Source organism: Vidua macroura, chromosome 2 (genome assembly GCF_024509145.1).
Source record: "Vidua macroura isolate BioBank_ID:100142 chromosome 2, ASM2450914v1, whole genome shotgun sequence".
NCBI lineage: Eukaryota > Metazoa > Chordata > Aves > Passeriformes > Viduidae > Vidua > Vidua macroura.
This window is the reverse complement of record NC_071572.1, coordinates 113,255,482-113,279,966: the sequence shown is the minus strand read 5'-3', so window position 1 is coordinate 113,279,966 and position 24,485 is coordinate 113,255,482. Positions and strand designations below refer to the sequence as shown.

Genomic DNA, 24,485 nt, shown 5'->3' with positions numbered 1-24,485 from the left:
TCTTTATGGAAGCTGCTTTCCTTTTTTTTGGTGTGTGATCTTTGATAACTGTTCAATGCTTGCTGCTGCAGAAAAATTCCTAATGCAGTCAAGATCACTTAGTGTTTGATGAGGTGTAAAAGTACCAGTAGTTTGTCTTTCACATATTAGGAAAGTGTGAATTTTCTATAAAATTAGTTTTTCTGACTTGACATATTAATCACTGTAATGATAAATGGATTGGGGGAGATTTTCCCATTTAACATACCAAATTTAAAAAGAAAAGGAGAGGGAAGGGAGGAAGAGGACAGGAATAGAACCCTTCCATCCTAGCCCCTGTTCCAGTACAAGAGCTGTGAGTGAGACCATGATCCTTCTGTGATCTGAGGAGCTGAAAGCTGATCCAGAGCTATTGCTCCTTTTTCCTCCTTTTTCCACAAAAACGCTAATGCTTTAGGTAGCTTTTAATTATACAAATACTTGCATGACTTAATAAATAATATAATAAATAATAAATGCTGCAACAGATACAAATATTGGTAATAGCTGATCTGTGTTATTCACCAGACAGGGAACTTGAAGGGGCTGTTAATTGCAGTCATAGAAATAACTTTAGCAAAGTACAGGGAGAGGCTTCTTGTCTACTTTTGAAGGATTAAGCTCAACATCATGTTTTCTAGATAATAATATATGAGAAAACCCACTTTAGAGGATGGTCCAAAGAGTTTTCAGAAAACATCACTTCTGTCCCAGCACTGTTTGGTAGTGAAGAGGAGTTTCAGGGAATTGGATCACTACGTGTAATTGGTGGAGTGTGAGTATATTTCACTTTTATATTTATTTATTTTAAAACAGGGAAGCATAACTAAATGCTTAGAAGTGCTAACTAAGGGATGATTGGAGTCTTCCACAGGTGAAATGTTTTGAGAAGAAGGGAGTGTATATTTCTTTTATTGTCAGCTCTTCAATTATCAGCCTACCAAGCTAAATGTGTGAAAGGTGTGAAGTCAGTATTTGCCATGTGGATGCCAATAAATTAGGCCACTTTGTTCACACAGAGTTTTAATTTGTATTGATTATACTTCTGATAGTCTCTACTTAATTTGCTGAAATGACCTCGGGTAGGTGTGGTCAGTCTTCAGTTTGACATTTTAATACCTCTGAAACCTACAAACTGTTTTATTATCTTGATGGTTTTCCTGTGCCAGTTGTTGCATTTTATCTGGCATTGGGAATGTGCTGCTATCTTCATTAATTGAGGCACTGGATAGATTCTGTGTTGCCCTGCCCCTCCCTGTGTCACACACACACACACAGGATTGTGTCACACCTGTGTGTGGATGCTCTGAGGTAAACTCAGCACCAGCCACCAACCCCTCACGTTGTTCTTTCACCCTCTCCCAACAGGACAGGATTGTCTGAGAGCACGCAGGGTGGTTGCTTCTGCCAAAGACTTCAGTAATAAAACAGTTTTCAGAAAATCTTGCTTTTGTTTCCTAAGGGATTTTCCACTTCAGCATAAAGATGGAATAACATACATCCTTTCAGGCTGTTGTCAGAATTTTATGAGCACTAAATTCAAAACAAACTTAATTGTTAATACTCAGATAATCTCTTCATAAGTGCATTGTGTGTTTGCTATCTGGGAAGCCTCAGATTATTAAAAATCATGGTTCTGTCTGTTGTGGCAGCTTTTATTTTTAGTGCTGTGGTAACCTAAACAGCTGAATTAATGTAAACCAAATGGTACTAAAAGTAAAGCTATCCCTGCCTGCCAAATTTCACTGCCAACAGAATTTGTACAGCAGTTCTAATATTTACAAGGGAGTTTTAATGAAAGAAACGCTTACAAGAAAAAAGGAGGGGGAAGAACTTTTTAAAATTGACATCCATTAGAGATTTGAAGTTGATATGGAAACACCTTCTTTTAACTGAGCCTTATCTATTTATTCAAAATACTTTGAAAATTGATATTTGTTTACTGCTAAAATATATTCCATATACAATATGGTTTATATCTTCAATTTGCTTGTCTGTTTGTATGTATACATTTTTATTTTAAAGCAAAAAGAAAAAAAAAAAGGCAGGGAAAATCTTGTTCTGCTGAAATCTGTTAATTTTGTCACCATCTCCAGCAAGGATATGGTCTCATCATTTATTAGCACACTGAAGAGATCCACTGCTTGTTTTTTTATAACTGAAAGTTTTGGCATCTAGCTGCATCCTGGGCTCTGTGGTACCAAATATTGCTGTTGGGAATGTGGCTGGCTGAGAGGAGGTACATGGAGAAGCATTCCATAAATCAACTGTTGTTGGACAAAGAATCACATGGCAGGATCTTGATCCACAAAGAACACTTCATGGGTGCCTGTTGTGATTCCAAACAAGCATTGCTTTGTTCATTGGCTGGGTTTGTGATACTCATTTTAGTGCTTTTGGGGGGTTCTCTTCTCCCTTTATTTGTTAGAGAAAATCATGCATGCAGTTGTTTTGCCTTTACTGACTTCTCTTTTTTTGTTGATGCCACAGATGGGTTGCCTATGATAAGGAACGTTACAAAGGCCATCAGTTCTTGCTGGAGGAGGGAGATTATGAGGACAGATGCTCCTGGGGGGGAAGTGACAGTGCCCTGCTCTCCTTCCGCTTCCTTCAGGCTGTAAGTACTCACATGGATTTCTCACAAATTATGCACAGCCCTGTCCATAAAGAGCAAGCTGATTCTTTGTAATGGTACAGCTGCCTTGGGTTGGGGCATTCCATCTTTTGCCTGTGCTCATCCTCATTATTTTCCTGAAATATAGACTGCACTAAGAAAGAAGCAGGTTCTACACAGTCTTTGTGAAGTTTATGCAAAAATTTTATCATGCAGAATTCCTTGTCTACCTGCCAGATTTTCCAAGTACCTCAGTCCTGCACCTCAAGCTATTTGAATCTCTCAAATGGAATTTTCTTAAAAGCATAACGTGCCTGAGTGTACAGAGTAGTTCTTGATTAAAACAAAAATAGCTTTTCAATGCAGCAGCTGTTGCAGGCCTTAAAACAGCATTACCCTCTCTCTGTGATTTTTCTGCCAGAAAATTTTGGCAGCAAAAATAATCATGGTAAAAAAAATCCCTGCTACTAAAATGTGTTTAGTGGAGTCAAGGGTGAAAGAATAACAAAAACTATTTGTAAGAGTCCACTATTGGAAGGAAAGTTAGACATTTTAGCAATGGAGAAACATGGGGTTAGAACTTCTTTATAATTTCCTGTTTTGGTTTGGGTTTTTTGTTTGTTTGTGTAAGTGTTTGAAGGATTTTTTTATTATAATGGCAACTCTGTGAGCATTAAATAGAGCTGCAAAGAGTAAATTCTTCTGAGACTAAGATTGTTCACTCATATTACCCAGTTTTGTAAACTCAGATTACTCATCTCCTCATCTGAGGAGATGTGATATTCCTGAGCGAGGAATTTTGTGGAAATTGAAGATGGGGATTTAAAGCAAACTCACTCTCTCAACAGTCTTTTCTTTTTTTTTAATAAAAAGTTAATGTGAGCCCCAGAAGGCTATACTTAAATTCACAATTTGCAGGTTTGTTTTTCATGATAGGCACCTAGCAAAAGCTGTATTTATAATCAGAATCTATCAAAATAAAGATAGGAGAATTAATTGAACTCAAGAAAAATATCCTGCACTAAATAACTTTTTAATCTGCTGAGAAAAAAATGGGTAGGAAATTTCTTCAGATTCTTCATATAAGAAGAATCTGTATATAAGATACTTGAGCAACTTAAATTGATCTTTTTAAATTGATCTTTTTAGATTTTTCTCTTGTCAAAGGACATAAATACAAGTTAAAATCATGCATGTGGGTAGCAAGAATGATCTTCCATGTCATGTATTTAATTTAACTTGCACCTAAAAGAGTCAGAAGGCTCAAGTCATTAATGTTTTAAAAACATGCATCATTCACAGTTAAATATCAACATATATAATTCCACTTGGCTTATCAATATGTATAAAGATTTACCTATTGATAATAGACGTGAAAAGGAATAATTCCCCTCAATTTGTTGCATAACCAGCTGCTTGCCAATGGAATGAGTAATGGCCCTGGCATTGTGTTGTTTGGCTTGACCAGCAGATTGCCTCCCTCTGGGCAATGTGCAGCGCACAGGGCAGTGCCCAGGCTGGCCATATGCTCCCTTTGTGACTTTGTATACCATACTTAAGGTCAGGATTTTAAAAATATTTCAGTACCAAACGTTCCGTTTCAAGGGGACCCGGGCAAAAATCCAAACTCTGTGTGCTTGAGGCCCCTCACTGCCCAGCAAATGTCCTGGTTCTTCTCCCTGAGCTCAGGAATTCTGTCAGGGGAAGGTAAAGGTTGCCATGGTCTCAGAATCCACAGGGATATTGTTGCACATCCCCTCTCCCCAGGCACTGGTGAAGAGGTGCACACATGTGGGCACGCTGCAAGGACTCTCAGCTTTTGGCTGGCTTGACTATTCCTGCAGGAAACAGTCACAAGGGCACATGGGGCGTTCAGGGGGTGTTTGGGAAGCAGAGATAAAAAGGTCTTGTGGGATTGTTTTTTCCAGCTGCTGCCAGCTCCCTGTCAGCATCTGTACTGAACACACCTGAGTCAAATGCAGAGCTCATTCCTGGGGGCAGGCAGCAGTCTGGACTCTGAGCTGCTCTGGGGGGCAGTGGCATTTGCTTCTGTTCTGCAGTGTCAAATGCATTTCAAGCTGGGTTTTGCCCATGGCTCAGTGAAAGAGCAAAGTTTCTGAGTATGTTTCCTTCAGAGCTTCCCCACTAATGTTTTCAAAGTCTAGAATGATCTGCCTTGGTCTGAAAGTCTTTTCTTAAAAGGTATTTTTCCTGTTGCTTGTTGTAAGAGAAGTTGTAGTACAAGTTCAGGCAGAAAAGAATGATGGCTGAATTTGAAAGATGTTTTTACAACTGTGGATATATTTCAGTATTTTATACTTAGTTAAGGAAATTATGTGTTGATTTGATCTAAATGACTTTCTGGGTACTCTCTTGCTTTAGAACTGTTAAGAGTAGCTGGTTTTCATTTGCACTAATACTGCACTGGTTTGGTTGTCCTTTTTTTTTTTTTTTTTTTTTTTTTTCACTAAAAAATAGTCTGAAGCTGCAGTTGTTCATGATGATTTCTCCAGACCTGGCACTTTAATTTCTAGTGGATACCTGAAATAGTTGCAGCAGTTTAACAGTTTAAATAAATGAAGGAAGGAAGTGGTCAACACAGTAAGAGAACCAGTTTTACTAGAGAATTTGTTCCATCACCTCTTACTGTCGTGTAAACAGTGCAGAGAAATTGAGCCACATCAAGTTCTAAAATTGGTTTTCATTATTCATTGTGATTGTGTCCTGTAGAAAGACATCGTGTCCTCCAGAGAGCTTGTTTGATCAGGTTCACCTGGCCAAATTAATCTGACTGCATGCTTGCTTTGGCCTTCATATCTAGGTGTTTTCTGATAGTTATAAATCTCTGTTTTCTCAGTGTTTAGTGTAATAATACCCATGATGGAGTCCTCATATGTTTGTGAGCCTCTGTCAACCACATTATTTGCTTGACAGCAATTGTTTCTTGTTTGCAAGACTTACTTAGTTTCAATTTATAACTTCAATTTATAACTGCTGAATGATTGAGAAATACTGAAATTGAGTTCCTGCTTTCTGTTAGAAGTTAAAGGAGTAAAGTAAACGCATAGTTGTTTTCTGTTTTCCCAAGCAGCAGCTGAACTGTGTGCCTTAAAATTGCTAAGTGGTTAAAAAGCTGAAGATTTGAAACCCAAATTCAAATAATCTGAAGCTGTGCAAGTAATCTGGCCAAGAAACTAAGCTGGCTGAAAGCACAAAGCAGTGTCACACAGCTATGTAAGAGAGAATGTGACAGTGTTGAGCAGGATTTATTTATAGCTATAGTGGATGTATCCAAAAAGTACAAACCCCTTGTGCTGGAAAGGTGATCTTGCCCAGGCTTTTCCTTTCCATAATTACTGCCATGTTGCTGGAAAGGGATGAAGAAGGAGAAGTTTAGTAAAAAATTATAGTCGTGGTCATGCTTGCAGTAGTATTTGTGAGGCTTTTGGAAGATCAGAGCTAAACTCTTTCCTTCTTAACCCTTCTCCTTCCCACACAGGCATCTTTGCACTCTGAGACATCCTCAAAGAGGAAAGGATGGTGCTCAGGGGCAACAGGCTATTCCTCTCTTCAGTGCAAACCCATGAAAGCCATATCAGATTGCCAGGCTTCCAGTTATTCCAGAACTTCAATGCCAAAATAGCCCATAAAGATCCACACCAGGGAGCCAAGCCCCTTCAAGCTCTATAAAATGCTGTCTTTCTGGCTACAACTCTTTCCCAAAATGTTTTATGTTGTGAAGAGTCATTGAGCTGTGACAGTCTTCTAACTCCTGTGCTACCTCTTAGGATTTCATAGAGTCTTCAGTGGCACTTTTCCAGTCTGATGATGAAGATGGGAAAGCATTTGACATCATCAATGAAGAAATCCCTGATTTGGAGCAGGCTGGATTTGGCCCTGAGACGAGCTCGATTCTTGTGAAAAGTGGAGTGTAAGTCCACTCAAATGCATGGAACTCTTCAACATTTCTGTGCACATTTGGGTGCATCACTTGACAGACTATATTCCACATGGTACACGTGGTAAATATTTGGAGGAAAAAAGCGTTTCTTTAAATTTCCTTGGGGAGTGGAAGGGAAATAGTCATTTTAGTTTTCTGTAGCTCTCACGCCTACACCTTGATTTCGATCTGAGCGTTCTTGTTCATAGAAAAAGTTTGTGATGTCACCTCAAAGGAGTCACATAGTTCCATGGCAGTAAGACTGAAAAGATATTTTAGATATATTAAGAACTGGTATAATTTCTGAGACAGGTAAAGCCTGTCCAGAAAGGATGAGATGTGCTGTGTAATAAATTTAGACTGATGACACTGAAAATTAAAAAACTTTTATAGAACTATAAAAATTAAAACATAAAAGACATTAAGGGCAAAGAGCACTGTGGAATCATGTGGGTTTCAGACATTTAGCAGTAATTTTTAAAATGCAGTATTAATATTGTCATAACTACCCTAATGATGATGGGGATCAGGAACTGTGAAGTGAGGGGCCTGAACTACTTATGTAGGGATTGGTGATTAGTGTCTCATGAGGATTAGGTGCAAGAATGAAAGGCTGAGACTCAGTTTGGAGAGGAGGGATACAAATGAGAGCTGCAAAATCCTGAAGGTGGTAAGACAAGATGAATGCAATTCACAGAATCTTGCATGACAGCAGTTGGGGAAATGCTTTACGGAACTGGAGATTGCTTTAAAGCAGATTTTGATGTGAGAAGGAAAAAAGATTTTCCTACACCAGAGTCAGTGAGTTTCTGGAACTTGCTGCTGAAGGGGCTGTGGTAGCAGAGAGCACCAGGAGGTTAAAAAAAAGCACTGGATAAATTAATAGCAGAGTCATCAATGGGTGACGGAAGTGAAATGGGTGAGGACATGCCCTGTTATATCCCTAATACAGCAGTCTCAGTGCTGGGTGAGTAAGAGAGGAATGCACCACCAAAAGTGGGTGATTTAGAGGTGTCTTTTGAACCAGCCCCCATCTGCTTCTGCTACTGTGCAGGGATAGAAGGACCCTCTAGTTGGAGGTTTCTTTCTTCTTAAATTGCAGGAGAGAAAGCAGGGTGGGAGAAGCTTGAACCACCAGCTAATCTCATCAAGCCTTCCTCAGTTACTTCTCTTTCTTCTTGCACCATTTTTCTTAAATCCAACTGGAAAAGCTGTAAGAAAGCCCTGTCTGGGGGATGCCAAATGGGCAAATATTCAGTTAAGAGAGATTCAAAAAGTTATCAGTTAAATGTCTTTTCTCTGAATTTCTGAGCAGGGCATCATCTCACAATGCATTTCCTGGGAAGGCAGACACCCAAAATCTCGTGTTTGTCGAAGTAGAGAAAAGCAGAAAATCAAGTGTGTGACAGTTTTGTGCCTCTCACGAGGTTTCATGTTGCACTGTCTGCCAGTGGACATTCTATTGTGCTTGACTTGCTGTTATTGTTATCAAACTACTCAGAAAAATGTGATTTTTCAGTTTAATTTTTGTGTCCTTCTCCAGGTGGGTGGCATACCAGCAGAAGTATTTCTGTGGAGAGCAATATGTATTGGAGAAAGGAAAATACAAATGCTTCTTGGACTGGGGAGGATCTAGTAAAACCATCATGTCAATTCGACCTGTTAAGCTGGTGAGTTACCAGAATTTAAGGGAAAACCTTAAAGGAAATGAGACCTTTGGAGTTCAGAGTTTACCATAATAATTAAACAGGAGAGCCCACATTATAACAACCTGTTTGTTTGCTTGGAAATAATTTAAAGACCCTTATGAAAGGCATAATGAGTCTGTTCGGGATGAACACCTAAATGGACAGATCTTTCTTGTCTTTTGAGAAAATTGTCAGGGAAACTTCATAAGAAGAATTTCTCTTTGGAAGACTGCATACATGGAGAAAATAGCCTGGCCTGGAAAGATTAATTTGCCTTAAAACATAGTAATTGATAATGTATTTTTAAATACCTGAGAATTTATCTGGACTGTGTTGTTACGTAATAGAATTCTGTTGGATTTTTTCCCTTACTTTTATGCTAAAATATTTGTACTAGATACAGTGAATAAAGAGAGGAAATATTTTTAATCCATTATTCAATCCAAGGTAGTGCCAACTCACCCAAGCAGATTAGTGCCAGCATTGTCAAAACCCTAATGCAAAACAAAGACAATCTACAGCTATAAGTATTAAATGATAATAAGTAATAAATTATTAATAAGTAATAAATTAGAAGCATGCAAAAGGAATACTTAACCTTATTTTGAAGAGCACATGTTGAGAGAGGTGTCTTCTGTTGGTTTCAGTTCTGTTTTTTTTCAAGAAGCAGCCTCAAAAGTAAATGCAGAGACATTTACATGGACTCTAACGCACATTATGGGAACTAATTAATGCTGATGCAAGTTCTCTGTGTGAAAGGCATTGAACAATCAGGCAGGTAATTGTGAGCTTACAGGCAGCTCATGGCAGAAATTGGGGAAGAGAATTGTGCCAAGAGCCTGGGAAGTTTTTTTTCCTCTGCTCCTGAGTTCATACTTTACAAATTTCAGGCAACTTGGCATGTCTCCTAGGGAGTTAATTGTAATTAATGTTGGGGTTTTCTAATGTGTGTATATGTATTTATTGTTGCAGGAGCCCCTTGGGACAAATGAGCCTCCACATTTGGTAAGTTGGCATTACATAACAGTCTCTAGTGCTAAACTGCACTTAACAATTAATGTTGAATGCCTTGCTTCAGATGATATCTCAGTAATTTCAGGTGATACTTCAATATTGTCACCTTGCTACAGCAGATCAGTGATGCAGGAAACTGGTATGTGGATAAAAGTAAAGTCTGCTAAGTGTTCTTCTCTTTGCTTTATTCTGTATCATACCCTTTAGATTTCTATCCCAAAAAATGCAAGCAGTCCCTGTAGGTTTTGAGTGACTTTGGATCTCTATAGCTATTGATTTTCCTGTTCTTTCCCTCTTGTTTCTGGAATCTCACCATCCCATCCATTCATCCTTCTCTGTATGGCAGATTCTCTTTCCATTTTTTTCCATGGCATCCAGTTTGTCACTCCTGTGTTTATTTGTGAGGTGAAGATGAAAATATAAACTGCAGAAAACAGAACTGCACATTCAAACCTGCAAATGCATCAACACCTGGAAGTTGGCTTTTTTAGTCTTGGATGCTGGTAGTTCTGCTTTCCAAAGTCTTCCATGCAGGTAGAGCAGCTCCTTAAGGTTCCCATTTGGTTACAGTAACATCAGAGCTTAACTGGACACATCCTGATCATGATAAATCTGTGATAAATCTATGATACAATCTTCTAGTTTCCCTAAAAGTTCTGTCTAACTTGGTGATAACTTATTAAGAGAAAGCAGTCCCTATAAGTCACTCTGAGTCTCAAAAATTAGTTAGTTTAGGGTCTTACACTCTGGTCCTTACCTTACAAGGTTATATTCCATTAATGGACCTTTGAGTTATCTTTCTGAAACACAAACCTGCTCTGTGTTCATCACCATGTGTGCTCTGTGTTCCCTGCAGTGTTCTGTCTCAGCAAGGCTCTTCCCTTGTCCAGCATGAGTTGTTAGATTGATCTTTTTCTGTCCTTCTGGCATGGGTGATGATCTGAGTGATTTTATTGCTCTCTCTGGCATGCTTTTAATTAAGCAAATTTGGGAAAGTTTATTTTGAGAAACGTGACTTATTTCCAGACAAAAGATATTTTAGAGCTCTGTGGGTCTATTTCAGCACACTTAAGTATTTTGTCATCTGGACACAATTTCTCTCTTTCTTGCTTGGATGGGAAATGTTGTGCATTGTGTTACTTAGCAGGTGGACCACACCCTCTTTTTTTCTCCAATTCTACCATTTTATGATTAACCCAGGACTACAGGAAATGTTTCCTGTCTGAAGACATAATTGGTGTATTATTTTAAACTTAAACACTGACTTCCTGCCCAGCCTGTTCACATGGCACTTTGCAGCCAAATCCAAAGACTTGCAAGTATGTTCACCAGCGTGCCTTGGTAAATGACACCAGATAAAATAACTGACTCAGATAAAACTGGTGGGGTCTAAACTGTTGAAGATAATTTTATTTTCATCTCAAATTCTTATATTCTTTTCAGGATCTCCCAAAATCTATTCTTTGAGTGTATTATTCCTGTGTTGCAGACCTTTAAGACCAGTTCAAACCTTTGAAGTTTCAATAAGTTGTGCTTTACAGGCTTTTTTATTTCCAGAAACATGAAAAAACCTATGTGTGTATATGCACAGACACCTTTAAATATTGACATGTACTGGATTGTATTTTGCCTCATGTGGTCTTTAATAGCAGTCTTAACACCATTTGTGAAAAAATTATTATCCTGACTTACCACAATCCTGGTTTTCATAGGATTATGCCGTGAGGCTAGGGAGGAAATAACATATTTCATATCGCTACAGCTCTTATAGGAGTGGAAATATTTTGAGTAATTTTTAATGGGAAAACATTTATTCACTTAGGGTAAGTAAAAGACAGGCCTTTAGATAAATATCAAGATTTTCACGTTCAGAATAAAAGTTTTCTACATGAAAACCAGTCTCCTAGTTTGGAACTTCTTAAGCATGGTGCACATGAGCTGACAAATCCTTAAACATCCTGACCCTTGAGTAAGTCATATACTGGTTATTTTAAATGATCATACATCCTCCCACCTTTAATAAGCATATGTCTGAACTAAGGGAGCTGTTTGCTCTGTCTATAAGAGTGTGTCTTTTTTTTATTTGTGTTCTTATCAGAAATTGAAAAACAGCAAAATTTTCTTAAATCTCTCAAAACTCCCCTGACCTTTTCTGACTGCCAAGCTTCCTAATAAACCAAGTACACAGTGTGTGAGAAATCTCTGCAAAGAGAAACCAACCCTGCAAAGCCATTCATTTCATTTATTAAAATAAAGCTTTGCCCAGCAAGAACAAAGCCTCTTTCAACAGCAGGTGACTTGTAGAGATGATGTAGAAAACAGAGATAATTGCTGTGCAACCCTGCGTTTGTACTTTAATATTCTGTCCTTTGGATTTTTGGGAAGCGAAACCTCACACATTAATGTCAGACCCTGACAAAGTGGAGGTGGCTGCAGTTGGAGACTAATTGCAGTGTTTGCACTGAGGAACCACTGCTCCACCCCAGATTCTGTCAAATTAAGACCCTCATTCATTACCAGATAAATTCTGTGTTAAAATGAGTTTGTGAATCTCTTTTGAAAGCCTTGCATAGCACGTGGCCTGTGAAAGAGAGGCAGTGTATATGTATATATATTCCCTTTTGTAAAGAGCTTGGAGATGAGTGGGTAGAAAATACAGTGTAATTACAGCTTAAATAGGTGCTTTGTGACATAGCAGTGCAGTTGTATTTACAAAAAAGTCAGTTACACTTTATTCTTTTTATTGTAGCTGATCCCTGCTCTCCAATTAGCGCCCATAGCCTGCAAGGCCAGCTTAAGCCTTTCTTGTTCTTTCTAACAGGAAACATTCATTTCTTTTAAAGACATAGACTGAACTTTTCCATAAAATCATTTACTGACACTTGTGTTTGGCCTTCTCACTCTGTGCTGGCAAAAACACTTGATTTCTTTTCTTTGGCAGGAAGCTTGGCCAATTTGGGGCATGAAGGGGGAAGTAGCTCTTGCAACAGCCATCGTGTTTTTCTTCCATTACAGAATCTGAGCTGTTCTTTTGATACATTTAGATTTTTTCATTCTTTTCCAGCCTGTCTTTCAGGCTTTCAGAGGTCCCCAGTGGTACATTTCTGATTTCCCTCAGAAATCCTGCTAGTTCTGAAATGAAAAGCCACCTGCAACCACTGTGATCACAGAAGATTTCAGGGCACTTTGTCAATAGCAGCTCTGTATCTTTTGACCAGCATTTCCCCATCCTGCTTTGAGCACTGGATTGCTGAGCTGCAGTGAGAGTTAAGCTGCAGTTCAGGGGGACTTTGGGTGGATGGTAACAACCTTGAGTCCTACTCTTCTCATTTTTGCCTGGACCCCCTCCTGCTGCAGTTGAACTTATACTTGATAAATCTGCCTGTCTTAGCATCACTGGGAAGCCTCCTGTGCCAGCTCAGAGATGACAAAATACTTGATACGTGTCTAAAAATAAAGCAACTGTAGAAAATGTAAAAGATTCTTTGAATGACAATTCATTCAATTAATTGTATCTTTGTGAATGGATACTTCTCTGAGAGTAACAGCTTTCTCTGTTTACATTAATGATAATGCATTCATTTTCCTTCTAGTCATTGTTTTTGTTTTGTTTTGTTCTTATAGCTCAAAGCTTTCAGTAATACACATTTCCAAGGAGCATGTGTAGATTTCACAGCAGAAGTTTCTGATTTTACATCATTCATACCATGTTCTTTTAAGGTTCTCCGGGGATGGTAAGTGTCTGTTGTTTTACATGCCATCATTTTCAGTGGTATGATTTTTTTTTTTTTTTTTTTGATGTTACAAAATTTCAGACAGCAGAAAGCACATAACACATGCCCATCAACTTCCATCATGTCTTAGACCCTTTGTCCTGCAAGGCATCTCAGTAGCTCTCATCATGTCCTTGGTTTGGGTACTGTGGATTTTGCTCTCCCTGGGGAAGGTTTGCACAGTTACCATGACTCTTTTTTTGAACTCCAGTTAGAATTTATTCCAGATTTTGAGAACTTTGGTACAGTGAAAGTGTCTGAATTCCACTTAACGTCATTTGACTCTGGAACTGAGGTTTCTGTACCACACAATTTGATTTTGCTGCTTTGGTTGCTTTGCTGCATAGCCTTTCAAGTCGCCTTACTTAAAGCGTGACAAGAACAAAGAGAATTTTTTATTCCTTTTGTCCTTAGCAAGTATTAATCTTGAAAAAAACACACTGTAAATAAGCAGCTAGAGCAGCTTATCTTTTTTGTTCCATTATTCTTGCAGTTGGCTGCTGTGTTACAAAGGGGAAACCACTGACAATCACTGTGTGCTGGAAGAAGGCCTCTATGTTGACCTCAGTTCCTGTGGCTGCCCAACTGCTACAATCAAATCCCTCAAGCCTATTCAATATGTAAGACCTTATTGGGGGAAAAAAAAAACATTTCGGATCTCTTTTCCCTGTCAGATGTCTGAAGTGAATACTTGCCCTAAACAAACTCCCAGTTAGGGAAAAGAGTGAGGTTTGTTTTCTTGGCTCACGGGATTTTTTGGGTTGGGAACAGGTCAGACTGCATGCACACTTGCACGAGGTCACTTCTAGCTGCTCTTGGGTGTTCTGGGTTTCAAGTTGTTCTCTTCTTTACAAGTGAGACACGAGATCCTCCATGGCCAGGGGGTTGGACAGGAATGCATTTTGCCCTCCAGAACAAGAGAGATACAACCTTTTATACATCCCATTGCAATCCTGCACAGAGGACATAAAAATATGCAGTCTTGGTGTGATGTTTCTGCCTGTCTTCCACATCTTGGTGTGCCTTTATGCAGGAGGATCAAAGATGAGCTGTAACACTGTTGGTAAAAGAGAAGCAAGTGGCTTCTCTGCCCCCTCCTCTCTAGCACTGGCCACCAGCTTCTCCAGAACTCTTGCTCCTTCCCAGATCACAGGACACAAACTCAGCCTATGTGGCATGTGTCCTTCAATGCAGCTCCTATGGAGCTAGACTTCTGGGATTACTCAGTTCAGCTTTTTCACATAATGAAGTCCTTTTTACTATTTGTGAACAGTTTTTAAAAAGAAAAGCAAAAAAACCCAACCAACCAAATTAAAAAAAGCCCAAAAAAAAGACCCCAAACCCCAAGCAAATGCAAACACCAAACCCAAGGGCGTGGTGGGAAGGATGTACAACTCAAATTTGAGAGCTGGACTTTTCACTAGACTATACAAATGCAGTGACTTCCCACCTGCTGAGAGCCTGGGTTTGAGATTAAAGTTCTCCTTTTCAAGTCAGGCTTTTGGAATCTGCTGTGCCAAATCCAAGGGAAGTTTTGACATCAAATAATAGTAGGCCTCATCCAAATCCCGCTGCCTGTAATCTCACAGGGAAGGAAATATGAAGTTTGGCATGGTAGGAGACTGCTGGCAGCCTTTGGTTCCCAAGGGCCAGGCCCTGGAAGAAGTGTTTTTGGCAGGCTGTGCGTGGGGAGCTCGCACACATCTTCCTCTGCTTTTGCACCTCTTAGTTTGGTTCTTCTCTTGCCAATAGTAGCCCTTGGATTTCACAAATTCAAAGCACTAAACAGCATAAAATACCACTGATCTCTACCTGTTTGCCCTCAGAGCCCCCAGGGCAGTGCTGGGGACCCTGGTGTGGCACAGATGTGACCCAGAGCACGCAGCAGGTCACAGCCAGGAGCAGCCACAGTTAATTCTGAGCATTGTCCACAGTTCTTGGAACAGAGCCCCTTCTATTACAGCATATTTCTGTTAGCTCATTCCAGAGAGGAGCAAGCCTGTTCCCAAGTGGAATTGTTGTGTAGCTGTATTGAATTCATTTGTGGTGTTGGGAACCCCTTCCATTATTCAGCTTTGAATACCAGCCTCATTTCAGAGCTAAGGTGTGTCCCCTAGTAGCTTACTTGTGAGAAGGAGAACTTTTAACCCTGACACCAAGCCCTGCCTGTGCATTGTCTCCTGCTCTCCTTTCAGTGAGATGTAATTGCTTCAAGTGGAACTGTGGAGTCCCACGTTGGGAACATTGCATTTGTTCTATAGAAAATGCAGCTTTGGTGAAAACAAACTCTTTCCAAACAGATATAACAACTGCACTAAATGAAAAAAAAAAAAAGATAGTTTTTTCTATTTAAAAAAGTAAACTTTTGATTTTTAGTTTGAAAACTCCCAGAAATGTAATTTGTTTGTCTGAGAGCTTAATTACATAACAAAATGAAAACTTTTGTTCTAAATCGCTGTCTTGATCCAACTAAAATATAAAAAAAAAGACCCAAAACTTTCAGAGCAACACAAAATTATTTGGATAAGAAAATAGGCTCACACTAGTGATAGTTAGATGATTTCACTGTAGCGACAGTATTTTAGGTTGGCTAATTTTTATTCTAGTTCTTAGCCCTTGAAGGGATGTTTTATGTGTTCTCTGGTGAAAGGTGAAGTTGTCAGCATTTAAGTATGGTTTTTAAGTATGGCATGCTGTTCCCACACCCTCTGCACACACACCCTCTTCCATTTCGCAAGAAAATTAAATTAATATGCTTCCACTTTCGTTATTTCCCCATATATTTTGCACTGGCATCATGGAGGAATTCAGCACATCTTTGCAACCAATTTCCTCTGTTCCTGATGAAGTTTCCTCTCTCCCATCACACCTTATTCTCCAAAGTGTGTAATACTCAAACTAAATCTTTAGGAGGCCCTAGCTCTGCTTTTTTTCCTGCTGTTCCATTTTGCTCAAATACAGGTTGGACTGTTCCATAATTCTCAGAACATTTAGGAAAAGCTGTGGAGTAACAGGAGGGTACAAAGCAGGAACAATTGACACTGATGCCATTTGCCTCTCATCGTCTCCTTTCATCTAAAAATCCCAAAGCACTCTTCCAGAAAGGCTGGTTGATGAAATGTGCTGTTGTATTGTTGTTAACAGCCCTCCTGCAGACAGGTGAAAGCCTAGCACAGGTTCAGAGTTGCTGCAGAGGTGCAGGTTTCTGTGCCTGCATCAGCGAGGATTTGCCTTTTGCTCTGCCGTGGATTCATGGAAAGGAAATGTGGGCCCTTGTTCAGCTGGGCCATTTATAGGGCCACGGTTTCTTACTGGGGCACTTGTCCAGTGTTTGCTGCTTGAGGAGGTTAATCTTTGTGACAGATAATCTTCCAGTGGGGAGTTCAACTCTGGTGCTGCCTTTTCTCAGGTGTGTTGTTTTGACAAACTCCCTGTCATATTTGGTGTGATTTACATGGACAAGAATACCCAGGATTCTTGGAAATGAGCAATTAGCTTTCCTTCTAAAGTGTTACCTTCAACCTGTAATTTAAACCAGTCTCCTAGTTTCAGTGAGATCCAGGTTGTAGGTTGTGCAATGCTTTTTTTTATTTGATTGGGTTTTTTTTCTCTTTTCTTCTGAGGCATTCTTTATTCTTGCTCTGATCAATCGTGATAATCCTTGTATTTCTATATTATCTTCTCTAGGTTAAATACAGGTGTTAACTAATCTCCCCAGCATTCCTGTGAGGCAAATAAGGAAATCAGATACAAAAACTACCTGCAGTTTCCCAGGGCCAGGCAGGAGCAGCTCCAGCAAAGGCAGTTGTAAGTGATGAGCTGGCCAAGCCTGGAGAGCAAAGATTTTGCCAAGGATGGTGTAACACAGCTGTGGAGGCTCCCCCACTTCAGACTCTGTTAAATGCTGCTTGCAAAGCAGCAGCTCAGCAGCAATGGCCACTGCACCATCCCTTGCCAGGGCTGGGTTACACTCAGCCTTTGGTCTGGCCCTTTGCATTCCTCCCTTTGCCTTTCTTAGGCTTTCCCATCAAAGTCTGCAAAACCTAAGTTGCCCAAAAAAAAAAAATGTTTTGGGATGGGCCCTTTTCAAAAAGGCTTTATTAGGAAAAATTCTCACAACTTTCATAATGAAAAATTATCCATAGCTAAAATTATGCTTTTTGCTCTAAGCATGTGTGCAAATTCACCTGTGCACTTGGCTTTCAGTTCTAGTGCCCTCTGGTCATCTTCTTTGTGTTTGAGGAAGCCCATCCTTGCACTGATCCTTGTTTCATCTCAAACACTTCATGCTTGCATTGTGGGTTTTTTTCCTGAACCAGTGAAGCATAAAAACCTGTTCTGAGTTGTGAAAAATTGTGTTGCACAGCTTCACTAAAAGCAAAGCAAAAATCATTGAGGGAGAAGTCTGAGCTGAGTTGAACTGTGCAAGTGATTTTTAGTGTGTTGATTTTTAGTGTTGATTTTCCATGGTTTACCTGTGTCATTTCATTGCCCCATGTGCTGTGTTAGCCACAGAACACCACACCTGTTAAGTAAAGTTTAGCAGTGTATTTAACAGTTCACAAGGCTGCTCATATCTTGAAATGCTATATAAATATAGCTTTCCTTAATCACTGGCCTCTTGAATATAATAAATCCCTTCAAGTTTCTCTCTGGATTGTTGCATGAAAAAAACAGGATTAGCAAAACCTCTTAAAATGTTATTGGTGCTGGTTTAAGCAAAGGCAATCAGTTCCTTCACACATAAAAACTGTTAAGAAATTTCATATTCAGAAATCCTGTAGTGCTTTGTTATTCTCAAAATTGGCCAGCTTTTCCCAAAGCATGGCATTTCAAGTATTTTCCTTGAAATAACTGTGAAAAGAAGCTAAAGTAATGCTGACCTAGACATGGGAATGGGTAAATATAGATGTCTTTGGCACACCTTTCAGGTGAAAATGCTCCTCAGCATTCTGCAAGAGAGGCTGGGAACAAGATGCCTCCCAGCCTAACTGCATAGCCCCAAACCTTGTTTTTCACTGTTCCTAGTTTCCATGGAGCTGTGAAAACAAAGTCAGAGAAAAAAGCCAGGCCACAGTCACTGCTGCCAGCTGTTGGCCTAGAAGAGAATACAGAAGGTGAGGAATCAGTGCATTGCTCTATATATGGCTGTGGAACAGGAGAGCTCAGGGCTTGGCACAGCAGCCTGGTTTCTTTCTGGACTGCATCTCTGCTGAAGTCTCCCTGGGACAGAGGGATCAGGGCCATCAGTGGTGTGTGTGTCAGGGACTCTGAGCAGCTGGACAGGGAGTTCTCAGAGCTCTCAGTCCAAACAGTCACAACCACAGCAGAGCTGGAATCATTTTAATTGACTCCAGCAGTTTGCTGCTCTGGTTCCTGGTGCATAAATGGATGTGCTGGGTCAGGTGACTTGTCCATCTGGTACAGCAGCCCTGTCTCTTAACAGCCTCAGTGTTGCAACAACAGGATCAATATTTAGGATTGGGTAGTAGTGTCCAGCACCACAGATGCCAAATGGTGTTTCTCATGGTTAGCAATGCACTTGGGAAAATTGTTGGGCCTGTTCTGGACATGACTTCTGGTGTCCACTCAGGTGAAAGGCAGTGCCAGGGCTCTTGCAGAGTGTGATGATTCTGCCTGGCTGAGCAAAGCAACCTCAGGAGTAGCTGCCTGCACTAGGCCTGCTGGTCTGGCTTTCAAAGTGAGCCTTTAGCCACCCACTGTAAATCTGATCCACCCCATCCAGCAGAAGCCACTTGGGAAGAGCTGACGTTCCAAAATAAAAATGTTACAGATTTTAATTCCTTTCTAGTGTGTAACATTAGATTCTGGGAGTACAGTAGGCTTTAAAAATCTCTCTGAGTGGATGATCCCTAGCATTTCTTCAAAATGTCTCAGTGAGCTCTCTGTCCCTGCAGTGTTGCATGACTTGGGCTGTCCCTGCATGGCTGGCAGAGGAAGGCAATCTCTGAGGCAGACTCTGACCAACCAGCTGCATACCAACTGCACTGAGTCAGTGTCAGGCAAATTCATATGTCCTGACACACCCCTGAGCTTTCCAGAGACACTTCCCTACACTATATGTGCCTCTTCAAACATGAAAATTAATTTCCCTTAATTACTCAGTGCCTGTGTCAACTTTAATTCAAGATTTTGTTTCATTTATTTCACCTGAGGCCATGTCTTTGCTGCAGGAGAAATCCCAGATTTTGCCTGAGCCAGCTATCTCAGGGTAACATCTCCTAAAAGAAGGTGCCTTTCCTGGAGAGGCAGCTCATTGAGTTAGTCAGAGCTGTTCCCTCTTCCTTTCCAGGTGTAAACTGCAAGTACTTTTGCTTCTGGTTTTAGGTTAAAAATGCTGGAGCATTGTACAAGTGTTCCTTGTACTAGGGCACAGAATTTGTGTATTTAAATCTGCTTCCTCTGTTTTTCTGCTGGCCTTATAGCTGCACCACATTTTCATGCAAACTGATCATTTTATTTGCTTTCACAGGCAGTCAGCTGTAGAAAAGGAAATTAAGTGAAAAATGTTTCAATTCTACATGAGATTATAGAATTTACTTATTATGCTCTTCCTTCAAGATTGACAGAAAAAAAAATAGGAATGTCTGTTAAAAACATTGAGAACTTTTTAATTGACCTTTCTGACCTTTTACAATTTGTAGCTCCTTAAAATGTTTGCAGTGAACTACAGCTAATTGAAGTCTGTGGACAATAGACTTTGATTTGGCTCACTATTTTAGGTGCATGTTCCATCAATAAGTAAGTAAATAAAGTGGATTTTTGAAAAGCAATCAAGGCCCTGATGATGCAAATCAGATCAAAATGAGTTTTTCCAAACAGAGGCCTCTGCATCACTTGGTGACTCTGTGCCTGGCCTGTGTCACTGGGGCACTACACTGATGACAAAGCCACTGATAAATGCACTTGTTTCAGCTCTGTGTGCTTTGGGGTTTTCCCTTGTTGTTACATTTGATGAGGGAGCATAAGTTAACCCAAAAGCATTGTAGTGGGCCAATGTGTGCATCATATCTAACAACTGAAGTTGGACTATTCCTACTAAAACTTTGTGCTTTTTTTTCTTCCTTCTTCCTCCCCCAGGTTTTTGCTGAGCCTTCCATCAGTCTGTTCAGCCTGGAATGCTGCAGGGGCAGAGAGCTGCACTTCAGTGAACCAGCCAATTCTGTTTTGAACGAGGACCTTCATTTTTACACCCAGTCTGTGTGGGTGAGAAGTGGATTGTAAGTATGGAAGAAATACCCCTGTCAGTTTTGCACTGCAGGAGCTAACATTGTCTCATGATTATTGCCTTGTTCATGGGATGGTTTACATTCCTCTGTTCTGAGGCACAGACTTTACAAGGCAGGTCGTGTAAACTCGGAGTGCCTTTATTAACAGGCTGTAAAATGCCAGCTGTAAACTGCAGTGATTTAAACTACTGCAGTGGCTCAGGGAAGCTTGATGTGCTGACTGGCTGCCAGAGAAGCAGCAGCTTCTGAGAGGAGCTCAGGGTGGATCTGTCAGCTGGAACAGTAATTTGCTTCTGTTATTAGTTTAACCTTCTCCAGGAGTGTGAGTGTACACCTAGATTCTTCTGTGAAAACCTTTTACATCTGCAGAAGTGACCTTCTAACCTCTTCCACATCTCTCCCTTTCACCTTTTGGAGGAGCTCCCAAGTGTTCTGTTTGCAGCCAGGTTTTCAGCCTCCACACCCACAGCAGCAACAAATAACTTGCAGAGTCTCATCCTGCAACTGAGAGTGGCTGGAAACTGCTGTTCTCCTAATGGGACACACATTTCCTATGTTTATGTTTGACCTTTCCCCAAATTTCCACATGGGCAAGCCTTTATTTTTCTTGAGAGAATAGAGAACATAAGCTTCCCCACAGAGCTTTCCCAGTTCACAACAATTCCCAACATTTGTGCCACTTCCATCCTGAACTTTTGCTGAAAATACAGAAGTGTGTGTTGTCTGGAAATTCAATTCCTTTGCCCCAGCAGTTGACTGAAGGAAGGTTGATGGCTTTGGGGCAAGAAAGCACAGGAGAGTGAGTGCAACAGGCCAGCCCCTCCTGCATCTTTCTGCTCCTTTTTGGGTGTCCAAGCCGGGATGGGTGCCTCCCTGTCCCTGGGATGTTCAGGGCAGAAAGGCTGGGTTTCCTCTGAGCTCTTTTCGATGCTTCCTAGGAAAGAGAGTAAAGATTTTGCCAAGGATGGTGTAACACAGCTGTGGAGGCTCCCCCACTTCAGACTCTGCTAAATGCTGCTTGCAAAGCAGCAGCTCAGCAGCAATGGCCACTGCACCATCCCTTGCCATGGCTGGGTTACACTCAGCCTTTGGTCTGGCCCTTTGCATTCCTCCCTTTGCCTTTCTTAGGCTTTCCCATCAAAGTCTGCAAAACCTAAGTTGCCCAAAAAAATAAATATGTCTTGGGATGGACCCTTTTCAAAAGGGCTTTATTAGGAAAAATTCTCACAACTTTCATAATGAAAAATTATCCATAGCTAAAATTATGCTTTTTGCTCTAAGCATGTGTGCAAATTCACTTGTGCATTTGGCTTTCAGTTCTAGTGCCCTCTGGTCATCTTTGTGTTTGAGGAAGCCCATCCTTGCACTGATCCTTGTTTCGTCTCAAACACTTCATGCTTGCAATTTGGGTTTTTTCCTGAACCAGTGAAGCATAAAAACCTGTTCTGAGTTGTGAAAAATTGTGTTGCACAGCTTCACTAAAAGCAAAGCAAAAATCATTGAGGGAGAAGTCTGAGCTGAGTTGAACGGTGCAAGTGATTTTTAGTGTGTGGATTTTTAGTGTTGATTTTCCATGGTTTACCTGTGTCATTTCATTGCCCCATGTGCTGTGTTAGCCACAGAACACCACACCTGTTAAGTAAAGTTTAGCAGTGTATTTAACAGTTCACAAGAGACTTCCACAGCCTGTCCCCCTCCCACACAGCAACAGGTAGCATAAAGGCTGAGGGTGTCAGGTGATTGTGGGATGTCTTGGAGGGTTTGTTTGCCTTATCTGGGATTCAGAGTTCAGGAAGGCAGATTTAGAGGGTTTTTTGGCTCCTGGTCCCAAAGCCTGCTGTCAGCTTTAGGCAAACAGCAAAGATTTATGTAAAAGGCTTCTTCCTGAGCCAACTGGCCAGCTCAGTAAGGCACAAACCTGGAATCTGCCTTGGCAAAGGTTGCTGGGGTTCTCAGAGGTGTGGGAGAGGTGGCACAGCCTGTGTGGGAGCAGAGATGGCTTTTGCCTGTGTCACTGAATGCCAGGAGCCCAACCTGGCTTCAGATGGTGCTCACTGTAAGTCGTTCCCTATAAATGTCTGCTTTGAAACTGCATTACATGTGAGACTTTTCGTGCTCCAAGAGCAGTGTTAACAGTGAATTCTCAGCGATTTGACAGGAACCATTGCAAGGGAAAAAAAGGCAGGAATGTGTTCAAAGTATTAGGAAGACACAGGGGCACTCAGGCTGCCCTGAACACCTGTTAGTCAGGAGGTGTGGACTTTGTTTGAAGAAACAGAGACCCAGCCTCATTGCCAGGCAGCTCACAGCTGGCACAGCTGAGCCTCCATGGAGCCCTGAGCAGGGCTGGCTCTCAGTTTCTCTGAGTTGTGGGCACTGGGCAAAAGCAATTCCAGGTGCTGTGGAGCTGTGGGTGTTTCCTCACTGACTCAGAGCACAGCCATCCCTCATGTTCTTGGCAACTGACCTCTACAACAGGTAACCTGGGAAACCAGCTCTTCCTCTGTGCTCACAGTTAATGAGTCAGGCATTTAGGAGTCACTGTCCACACAGCAATGTGCTATTGATACAAACAGAAGGGATCTGTGCTCCTGAGGCTGCCTTTGTGAGCAGCATTTACTGAGCAGATGCCCAGATAACAAGGGGTCTGTATGAGCCAGTGCTTTAACTGGGTGTTACAGGACTCAGCCACGTCCATGGTGTATTCATGACAGGAAAATCTGCTGCAGCAGGGTGTGGGGTTTGGAGAGAATGCCTGTAGTGTGTTTTCAGATAAGTGGAATTGTATAAAAAGCTTTAACTGTAACAAGAACATCAGAAGAGATCCTCTCATAATTAATGTGCACAACCAGGCAAAGCTGGAAGTGTGGCTCCCTAGTTTCCTAACACAGGCCTGGCTGAAACCAGCATTATTCCCATCTGGGCTCATGCAGAGGTTCTCCTTTTTGTGGGGAAAAAATGGAGGGGGAGAAGGGAGATGGGAAGTGTAGTCTGCAAATTTTAGGCAGACAGACAGAAAACGGGTCTGAATTTCAACAGAAGGCAGTCATCCCACTGAAATGGATGGCGTTTTGCAGCACAGAAAGAGAGAAACATCACTGTGGAGAGCTTTGGGGGCTTCCCAGAGCACAGCTCTGATCTGCAGTTCAGTTTTGCTGTGGATAACAAATGCCCTTTCACGTTCTGTTTTGTGTATCCAGGTGGATTGCCTACGAGGGATGCAATTTTTTAGGCAAGCAGATTCTGCTGGAGCCCAGGGAGATTTCAAACTGGAGTGAACACAGTGGCTGGAAAGTGATTGGCTCCCTTCGTCCTGTGAAGCAGGTACTGGAAAACTGAGTGAGGAAAAGGGGTTTTTATGGACAGGGGTTTGTGCACAGGTATCAGTTCTACCACCAAGCACATTGGGGTGTGTTGTACTCCTTAAATCAGGCCTAATGATGACAGCCAGAAGGACCCACTGGAAGATTGCTGAAGCAGAAAATGCCTCTTGTGGCAGTTATTGAGATCTGTGTTATGTTCCTAAAGGGAAATAATTCCCAGTTTCTTGGTGCCAAGTTTTGTTTTTCTGAATTGCTCATTAGCATGTTCTGTGGATGCTCTATTTTTACATTTTTGCCATATAACAATATAATGAGGAAATCAATTCCACACTGACTTGTTTCATAATTAACATAAATGGAAGCAAGAGCGAATTTTATTGTGCTGTAGCCTGGATTTCCAAAAGAGGCGAAGCTCATGCAGTTCCCATCAGGTTTTCCCTCTCTGTCTCACCCCAGGTAATTCCAATTTCAGTCTCATTCAAAGGTTCAGGTCTCTAAGCCACAAAGAGTAACTAAACACTGTACTGAAACAGGTTTTGTTTATGGATGCTTAGTGAGAGAGAGGCCTTATTGTCTGCAGCTCAGAGTTGGTTTTAATATGGAAAAAAAGGAGATTTAAAGCTCCCAGAAAAAAAAGCTGTGCTGGGGTTGGACTTCCAACAGAGCTGCCCTTTATAACTCCCTGCTCTTTATTTGCACTGAAATCAGTGAATAACAGAGCAAAAGCTCAAACCCTGCAGTAGCCCTGCAAAATCCTCTTTATTTTTTGAGTAAACCAATAAACAGGGATACCAGGTCAGTGCCCTGTTTTAACATGTATGTTCAAAAATAGTGGTGCATTTCTCTGCCATATTTTCCAGTTAGT

At 41.0% G+C, this 24,485-nt stretch overlaps 1 protein-coding gene across 1 annotated transcript in view; it reads left to right on the top strand.

Annotated features, from left to right (window-relative positions):
* The window catches only part of CRYBG3 (crystallin beta-gamma domain containing 3), an 80,591-nt gene that overhangs the window by 52,950 nt on the left and 3,156 nt on the right, over positions 1-24,485 (top strand). Inside the window, exons 11-19 of the mRNA XM_053969838.1 lie at positions 660-793; positions 2,509-2,635; positions 6,421-6,563; positions 8,116-8,242; positions 9,233-9,265; positions 12,899-13,008; positions 13,541-13,667; positions 20,149-20,288; positions 23,498-23,621. Coding sequence (XP_053825813.1) covers positions 660-793; positions 2,509-2,635; positions 6,421-6,563; positions 8,116-8,242; positions 9,233-9,265; positions 12,899-13,008; positions 13,541-13,667; positions 20,149-20,288; positions 23,498-23,621 — 1,065 coding nt within the window. The remainder of the gene's footprint in view (positions 1-659; positions 794-2,508; positions 2,636-6,420; positions 6,564-8,115; positions 8,243-9,232; positions 9,266-12,898; positions 13,009-13,540; positions 13,668-20,148; positions 20,289-23,497; positions 23,622-24,485) is intronic.